The sequence below is a fragment of the Fomitiporia mediterranea genome (assembly GCF_000271605.1).
Source record: "Fomitiporia mediterranea MF3/22 unplaced genomic scaffold FOMMEscaffold_15, whole genome shotgun sequence".
Lineage (NCBI taxonomy): Eukaryota > Fungi > Basidiomycota > Agaricomycetes > Hymenochaetales > Hymenochaetaceae > Fomitiporia > Fomitiporia mediterranea.
Genome location: NW_006760400.1, coordinates 136,483 through 146,376, shown reverse-complemented (window position 1 = coordinate 146,376; position 9,894 = coordinate 136,483). Strand labels below are relative to the sequence as shown.

At 33.9% G+C, this 9,894-nt stretch overlaps 1 protein-coding gene across 1 annotated transcript; it reads right to left on the bottom strand.

The window, feature by feature from the left end:
• Positions 1 to 3,366: 3,366 nt before the first annotated feature.
• On the bottom strand, positions 3,367 to 8,862 carry FOMMEDRAFT_55385 (DNA/RNA polymerase; the record flags this gene model as incomplete). The annotated part of the gene is made up of 4 exons (XM_007270892.1): positions 3,367 to 3,473; positions 7,501 to 7,552; positions 8,398 to 8,589; positions 8,638 to 8,862. Coding segments are annotated over 4 exons (576 nt in total), but the record flags the coding sequence as incomplete, so codon positions are not given.
• Between the last annotated feature and the right edge of the window lie 1,032 nt (positions 8,863 to 9,894).

Below are 9,894 nucleotides of genomic sequence, written 5' to 3'. Positions count from 1 at the left end.
ACACTGCAGCAGAACAGAGTTGCAGAACGTATACATAAGACTATCTTTAATGGTGTACATATGTGTCTGTTATCAGCAAAGTTACCTATGAAATTCTGGGTATATGTGGTACAATATCAAACGTTTATTCATAACAGAACACTAAGAGTTGCTATTAAATTTGTAACACTATATTACAAACAGTATAATGAACATTATCAAATAGATAATATATGAGAATTCAGCACATATTGTATTATACAGAATGAACAAACACATAAACTACAACCTAGAGGCTAATACACACAATGGTTAGGTTATGATACTGACAGTAAAGGTCACTTAGTGTGCCATGATAATAAAGTTACTGTCGAACACAATGTACAATTCATAGACAAACTAATGTCTAGGATTGAAGGGGAGAATAATCATAACAGTGATACATCAAACAATGATGAAACTCTCCCTAATAACAATAATAAAGATAAAGAACCTGTCATACAATGCTCTACACAAGAGCAAAGACTGGCTAAACAAACTATAGGTTTAAATTACAAAGACAATATAAACCTAGTTATGTATCTAACAGAATTTAACAAATTCCTCAACAAAATCTATAACAATCCATTAATGTATTACAATGCTATAACATGCATAGACAAAGAACAGTGGATCAAAGCTATGAAGGATGAAATACAGTCACTTCAACAATGAAACGTGTGGATATATGCTATCCCCCCTACAAACACAAATATAATTGGAACGAAATTTGTCTATAAAATTAAAAGACTGGCTAACAGCTGAATAGACAAATACAAAAGCACAATTTGTAGTGTAAGGATACACTCAAAAGAATGGAATAGACTTCTATTCTGACAACTTATTTGCTCTAGTAACAAAACTATCAACAGTACAATTATTGTTATCTTGGGCAGCATCTAAGAACTACAAAATACATCAGATAGATGTAAAATCTGCATATCTTTACAGAGAACTAAATGAGGACAAACTCATTTATGTGAAACTGCTGCCAGGCAGGCTACTTACAGATATTAAACCTGGACAGGCATTATGCTTAAATAAAGCATTATACAGATTGAAACAAGTAGGTAGACAATGGTACAAGAAGATTACTGAACTACTGCTTAAGATCAGATTAGAACAAGCTAATTACAATCACACTGTATTTTATAAGAAACAAAATAATAAAACGATTCTTGTAACATTTATGCATGTTGACAATATTACAATTATTAGCAAAACTATTGCTATAATAACAGCATTTAAACATGCATTAAGACAACACATTGTATTTACTGACAGTAACAAAATACATTGGTTACTTGGTATTGAAATAAGCTGAGATAGACCTTAACAAACAATTAGCTTACAGTAAAAGCATTATATTGAAAGTATAATCAAGTGTTACCACTTTGAAAACAAAAAGGCACTACAAACACCTATTACTCCTAGAATAGATCTATCTAACAATACAAACAATATGTACAATACAAACAAAAGTAATAATGAAACAATGCCATACATGAATATGGTAGGATCATTAAGATATGTTGCAGATTGCACACAGCCAGACATATCTTATATTACTGGGCAATTAGTGTGCTACTTACAAAAGCCCCAAACACATCACTACAAAGTAGTGAAACATTGCTTTACATATTTAAAATATACAATGAATTGCTAGCTTCAACTTGGAAGCACAAACACCTTAAAACTATGAGGCTATTGTGATGCAGACAGACGAATGACAGAAGGACATAAAGTAATAAACAGCTATGTCTTTCAATTAGCTAAATCGACCATATCCTGGTCAAGCAAACAGTAAAACCTGGTACTACTATCTGTTTACAAAGCAGAGTTGCAAGTGCTGGCATATGCTACTCAAGAAGCCATTTGGCTCAAACGATTTGCTAAAGAAGTACTGCAGACTGAATTGGCACCCATTACAATTTATTGTGATAATCAAGGTGTAATAAAGACTGTAAAGTCTGACAAAATAATGTATAATGCTTGTACTAAACACTTTGATTTATGAAAAGACTTTGTACAATGTTATATTCAAAACAATTACATTGATGTATGCTATGTTCAATCACAGAACCAATTAGCAGACATCCTTACAAAAGCTCTCCATGTTCCACAGATCAAGCATCTAAACAAACTATTAGGCATACAGTCCTAGTTCTTAATTAATGCTTGAAGGGGAGTATTAGATTGTGCTCTGGATTAGGAAATCCCCAGTTGCCTTATGTAGAGTTACTACACATAGAATGTCTCAGACTATCAAACTTCACTATGTAGTATATAAGGCAGACACTTGCTTAATGTCTCAATAAGAGAGAGTATTTGGGGCACTCCTACTATGCTTGTTAAAAACATATTACAACCAGTCACATACTTTAGGATTTCCCTCTGTATTCCTAACCACTAGTAGTTCTGAGTAATAAGTTCCTATGTTTTGTGTTAGTCTGGATGTTCTACAGTCAGATTATTATAATAAGCTCAGACAATGTCCTCCTACAGCTTCCAATCCTTTAGAACATACAGTCAGCCTTCCTAGTAAACCTGTCCATCCTTATCCTCCTCCTAGTCCCTAGTCTGCTTCTCTAGCTACTTTACTACAACCTAGTCCTGTGTGTGTCTTAGAGATTACTATATGTAAGTAACAAAGTCAACATCCTTGGATTCAAGTCAGATCTCTTAGATTGTCTCAGACACAAAACAGGAATTGTTTAGGAGAACAAGATTTTTGTTATCATTCTCCCCCTTTTTATAACCTACTTGTCTTGAGAGTAGATTAACTTTTGTCATTTATGTTTCAGGTTTGTAAGTTAGTATAAAGTTGTAGTTCTACAGTTCTAACATCTAGTAGGCCTAATAGTAGTTGAGCTTCTGAGGTGTCTAAAAGTATTAGAGATTAAGGTGATTACTCTAAATTTCAAACTTTTGTACAGTACTAAGGAGATATTAATACTACTCCTCTAGGGAACAGACAATTGTAAAGAGTTCCTTGTCATAAATAGGGTAGTTCTATTCTGTTACAGAGAGGGATTCTGATTAGAACACTATTAGACACTACTTTCTATCAATAAACTAGAACAGTACTGTTCTATTTGTAAAGTTAGAAGAGTCAGTTTTAACTTAGAACTTGTCTACAACTGTCAGAACTACTAATACAGGCTTACTAGTAATAGCCTGCTTGAGGGACTCAAACACAGACTACTACTAATTACCCTATTACTAAGGAACATCTTTGCTAGTAAGATTGTGAAGGGGCCAGGTAATAGTACTGAAGCCTTAGATAAAGTATTAGTAGTAGTTTACAAACCTAAGGAATGCTTGAACCTGTTTCAGGTTCTAAGATTGTAGCCAGTTCTGAACTATAGTTACCTTTGTCAGATCCATACAGACCTCTCCTCTACCAATTATGAAGCCCAGATAATCTACTGACTCCTGTATAAAAGAACACTTTACTTCTTAAAGGAATAGTTTATTATCTCAGAGCTACTGTAGAACTACTCAGATTAGTTAGTAATAGTACTTAACTGTCTGAGTAAAGATCAGAATGTTGTCTAGATACACACTAACATGCTTCAAGTTAATCAGATCTGTAAGAATGTGATTCATGAATAACTGGAATGTTACAAGCAAGTTGGTTAGTCTAAAGAACATTATAGTTAGTTCATACAATCTACAATTAGTTTAGAATACAGTCTTCTACTCATCTCTGTCTCAGATTCAAATATTATTGTATCCTTATCAAACATCCAACTTAGTAAAAATCCTGGATGTATGTGTCTTATCAATGAGCTTCTGAATCAGGAGGAGTAGGTACTTGTTTTTGACAGTACCCTTATTAAGGTAACAATAATCCTAGACTGAGTAGAGCTTCCTATCTTTCTTTTTGACAAAGAAGAAAGAGGAGACTATAGAGGACTTTAAGGGTTGGATCCAGCTGTTCTGAAGATTTTCCTAAAGGAAATTGTCAAGTACTTCCTACTTATCTCTGTTGAGTAAATAGACCTTACAATCCTTAGGTTAGAAACTCTTAGTCAACTCAATTATATAGTCCTAAGAGTAATATTCAGGAAGCTAGTCAAATTCCTCTTTACTAAAGACTTTGAGGAACTCTCAGACAAAATCCAGTAGGCTGGACCTATATGTGTTCTAGAGTTGAGTCATTCTGAGTAGGTTTTAGACTGGTTCTGTCTTAGAAATCCTTTAGATTAACTCTATTCTGTCTTGACTAGAATATGTGTTCACATATCTATCCTAGTTAAAGAGGAACAACTAGTTACCTTTATTAGAACTGTTAGTAACATTAGAAGTGTCTGTATCTACTCAAGACAGTAGTACAAGATATTTGTAAAACTTAGGACACTGATTGAATGTGAGTGTCTACTCTAACTAGTTAATAGTAGGGTTGTAAGCTTTGAGCCATTCAAATCTAATAAAGACATTTGTCTTTCTAAGGTTAGTAACTCTGAACTTAATACTTTCCTTATAATCCTGAATAGTCATCTGTAGTTGAACAAACTTAGTAATCCAACCATTCTGGTTTAGAGTTCTGTCTACATTGTATACTAGGATCAGAAGTAGAACACATTAAGTAGGAAGATAGTGTTCCTACACAAAGGCCTTATTAATGTACAAACTAGTACATCTACTGTTTACTAGAGCTATTGTTTGAATCTGGAAGGATCCTAAGAAGGGAGCCAAGAGGACAGGGATCTGGAGCTAGTACTCAGAACATCCTCTGATAAATTACTACTTGTTCTAAAGAGAATGTACAGCTTGTACAACCTTATTGTCTAAGAGAGTAAGTATATGTACTAACATTTCCTTATTAACCTCTCTCTTTCAATAAGGACAGACTCATGTCCCCAACTGTGAACTCAGTTAAGACTATCCCTACTTGATACTATAGACAAACTACTGAGTAGTAAACAGGGCTAAGTAATGTTCTGAACATTCTGAATTCTTAGAATACAGAGGTAGTAGGTTGGATTGTACAGATTTAGACTCAGATAAAGTACAAAGAGAAGAATCAAAAGAATCAGAAGAAATAAGAGAACTATCTACTTTTGTTCTTTCTTTTTTGTTTTTAATAAATAATTTTGTTAATTTGCTTTTTCTACTTTATTTACTTTTTCTACTTTTTCTGTTTTATTTACTCCTAATCCTACAGTGTCTATTGAATCAAAAGTGGCTGTTAAAAAATCTGAGTCATAGCCCTTCAGTACTACATTCACTGTTGAGCCTCTACAAAATCCTAGAGTATATAGTCAGAGTCTAAGAGTTCTGAGATGACTTCTAGATTTGTAGAAAAGGCTTCTTACTACAAATCCTACTTGTTACTCATTATTACTCTAATGATCTGACAGATATACTGTTACTTCTGTAGGCAGGCAAAGTATGCACCTTACTTTTAGGCTTCTCTAATGTCTATTAGAATAGATTAATTATAAGTTACAGACAGATCTGTTAGGGGAGAAGTATTCTCTAGATTGATAGTACTCTCAAACTGTAAATGTAATCTGTAGCCCTTAAACCAACTATATTCCCAAAGCTACCAGCTAGGATTTATACTAGGAGAACAAGTAGGAATATGAGAAGAGTCAAAAAACTGAGGAACTACTGTATTTACAGGTTGCTTTTTATAATAACTTAATAATAAGAGTAAAGTAAGGAATGAAACTTAAGAATAAGATAAAAGAGATAATAAGAACAAATATTGTGAAGCCAACAGGCACATCAGAGGCTAGGAAGAATTAACAGAGTGTTACACATTAAAGAATATAGACTAAGAGGCTATTACACAAAAGAGGTGTAAGTTACTATATTGGGCAAGAAATGGATTAGCTGTGTCATAATTGTATACACTACCTTGTGTCTCTGTAGCTCTCTCCTACACTCAATACTGATACAATCTCTATGAAACTTTGTAGAACAATAGATAAGATGTTAAGGATTATGAAAATCTAGTAGTAATGTTGGTTTTTTGCAAAACTGATAGAAATATGAAGAAAATGAAATAGGTCCAATCCTACAATCCTAACATCACCTCCCTCCTTAGGTTGTATGTTCCAGACAACTGAATTTAGGGGCTATTTTGTCTAAGCAAAGTGTCAAAGTCCTTAAAGGTTCCTTTTAGAATGTTTAGTCATCTTAGAGTACTAGGATAGACTTTGTAGAAATCCCTAACAGTATCCTGAGTATAAGTAAGGTCATTTTCAGGCTACCAAGTTGCTTCCTAGTATCCTACCCATTTGACAAGAAACTGAAGCTTCTCCTTGTAGAGTTGAGAGTCAAGGATAGCCTTGACTTTGTATTCAATCTCATTATCTACAAGTTCTGAGGGAGGAGGAGAAGGAGCCTTCTGAATATTAAAGACTTGAGGAACATATAGTTTGAGTAGGATCTCATTAAACACTAGGTGAATTGACCATCTCTGAGGTAGTTTGAGCCTATATACACTAGCTCCAACTTTTGAGTCAACCTTAAAGAGACTAAACTACTTGTCATCAAACTTTTTAGTAGGTCTAGTAGTCTTAATGTTCCTTGAGTCCAAATACACTATATCTCCTGACTTGTACTGTATAGAGGGACCTGAATGGCAATCATAGTACTTCTTTATAGCTTTAGTAGCTTGGTTCAGGCTTTTCTTTACAAGTTCCTAAACATCTTTAATATACTTAGCTTATTGTTTAATAGAATATGTACCAGTCTCAGTCAAAACCAATCCAAAGCCTACAGAGTGTCTTCTAGAGTTAACATATAACAGAGAGAACTTTGTAGCAGAGTGTTCTTGATTGTTATATACAAACTCAGCTATAGAAATCCATTCTACCCAGTCTGACTGTTTATAGTCAATATATAAGTAGAGATACTGTTCTATCTCTTGATTAATACACTCAGGTTGACTATTAGTTTGAGGATAATATACTGTAGAGGGATTCCCTTCAATATAAAGAGTGTTGTAAAGTTCCCTTATGAATTTAGTATCAAATTGTGGTCCTCTGTTATGTATAATCTTCCTAAGTAATCTATAGAGTCTAAAGACTTGATCCTTATACAGTCTAGCCATTCTCTCAGCTGTAACCTTTGTAGTAGTTGGAAGAGTATGTATTTGCTTAGAGAAACAATCTACAATAACACAGATAGTCTTAAATCCCTTAGACTCAGGCAATTCTCTAATTAAATTGACAGATATTACCTACTAAGGTTCAGCAGGTGTATTATGAGGATGTAATGCCTTTTGTCTTATAGTGTGCAGGGATTTTGTTCTTTAGCATTTATTACAGCCTTAAACATACTTCTTAGTATCTGTCCTTATCTATAGTTACTAGAACTCTCTCTAGATCATTTCAAGCATCTTCCTATACTCTAGATATTCTACAAGCAGGGAATCATGATATTCCTTCAGAACCATTAGTACAAGGTCTAATGGAACATATATCTTCAAATTCCTACACATATAGTTATTTCTAATGAGTATACTAGCTGGGTACTTCTCTCCTTTGTCTAATAATTCCTTCTGAGCATTCTGGATCTTTTACAGAGTGACTTTACTGTCTGTATACACTATTCCTCTTAACTAGGAGTCTTTAATGAAGGTAACATCTTTGTTATCATGCTCTCTCTTATCAAATTGAGGACTTCTAAACAGTGTATCTGCTTTTACAAGTGTTTTTCCAGGTTTATACATTAAAACAAAGTCATAGTCTGTTAGTTCTGTTCTCTAGCAAGCTTGTCTGTAGTTTAACTTGTAGGGAGCCTTAAAGTATGTCAGATTAGTATGGTCAGACCATACTTTAAAGGTTTGTCTTGCTCCCAATAAGTACTAGTGCTAGTTCTTAATAGCTTTAACAATAGCAAGCATTTCTTTATTATAGATCTTATAATTCTACTCTGTAGAGTTTAGAGATTGAGATCTGAATGCTACAGGATACTATACACTATTTTGCTTTTGAGAAAGGACTGCTCCAAGTGTGTAATTAGACAAATTGGCTTCTACTCTGAAGAGATCATACTCATTTAGAATTGTAAGGACAGGTTGTAAGCTCAATTGTCTCTTAAGCTCTTCTATAGCCTCTCTTTACTCTTTCCCCCAGGTAAATAGAACCTTCCTAGTTAGTTTAGTGAGTAGACAAGCTATTTTGCTATAGTCCTTGATGAATCTGTAATACTAGTTGTAGAAACCAGTAAACTATTGTAATTGCTTCAAGTTCTTTGGTTCTAGCCATTCATTAATAGGCTTTACTTTTTTCAGGTGTATTCAAATCTTATTGTTCCCAATAATGTGTCCAAGATACTTAGTAGTAGATCTTTTGAATTCATATTTCTGGGCTTAAGGAATAAGTGATTCTCTTACAGGATTGTGAAAACCCTTTAAACTAAGCATTTATACTCTTCAATATCTTTAGAATAGATAAGGATATTGTCTAGATAGACAACAACTGATCCCTCATTAATTAATTCACTAAAGATATTGTTTACAAAGCCCTGGAATGTAGCAGGGGCATTTGTGAGACTAAAGAACATGACTGTAAGCTCAAACAATCCTAGATTCGTCCTGAAAGCTGCCTTCTACTCATCACCCTCCCTGATTCAACTATTATAGTATCCCTAGTATACATTAAGCTTGGTAAAGTACTTAGAATCTTTGACCTTATCTAGAAGCTCTTGAATTAAAGGTAGAGGGTACTTGTTCTTAATAGTACCTTTATTGAGCTTTCTGTAATCTTGGATTAGTCTCAAAGATCCATCCTCCTTCTTAATAAAGAAGAAAGGCAATACTATGAGGGACTTTAAATATTGAATCCTTTCTGAAGCCAGATTCTCAGAAATAAAATCCTTAAGTGTATCTTGTTCTCTAGAAGTTAGAGGGTATACTTTACAATTTGTAGCCTTAAAATCTGGCTTTAGATTAATAGTATGGTCCCAAGATTAATACTCTAGTAACTGCTCAAAGGATTCTTTACTGAATACATTCTTGTATACTTTAAGATAGTGAGGGATCATAAAAACCAGGGTGGGATCATTATTAGTTCTCCTTAAGTACTCTAGGACATCTGGATATGTCTCTGGTTCATTCAAGGACATGGAACAACTGTCTGAACATTTAGTAAAGGACACAATACCTTGTCCCTAATCAATTTCCAGATTATACTTGTTTAACCAATCATATCCTAGAAAGATATTACTAAATACTAGTGTAGTGACTGTCAGACAAATTGTCTCTGTATACACTTTAACAGAGAGTTCCACTTCAACATAGTCCTTTAGAAGACCTCCATCATTACTTGTACTATTAGTATTAAAGACTGGGAAGGGATTCTTAAAAGGATATGTTGTTAACTTGTTGTTCTTAACAAAACCTACATCTATGTATGATCCAGTACACTCTGAATCAATTAGAGTATGTGTATTAATGAGTCCATGATCTGTTTTAATTGTCAAGAACATATCCAGTTGCCTTCCAGTGCTAGAGCAAATGTACAAAGCTTCCCTAGGAGAAACTGAGCCTACAAGTCTATAAGAGATGTTCAAAACCTTTCCTACACCTTCTACCTCTTCACAGACTTCAGAATCAAGAGGTTCATCAAAGAAATAAGAGTCTTTACTGTCCAGAGTATTATAGTACAAACAATAGTCATCTATATTTGATTCAGATGTCTAGTATTAATTATTTACATAATAGTAACTCTGTTCTAGCTCTTCCTTAGATAATACAGTGTCTATACCTGAGGAATGGCAAAAGACTCCTCTTCCTCAATCTGTTCCTCATCTGATTCTTCATCTATGAAGTCCCCTTCCTCTAATTCCTGTATTACTTCTACAAAAGCAAACCACTCCTTGGGTCCTATAGCTCTGAGAATCATCCTAACTCTT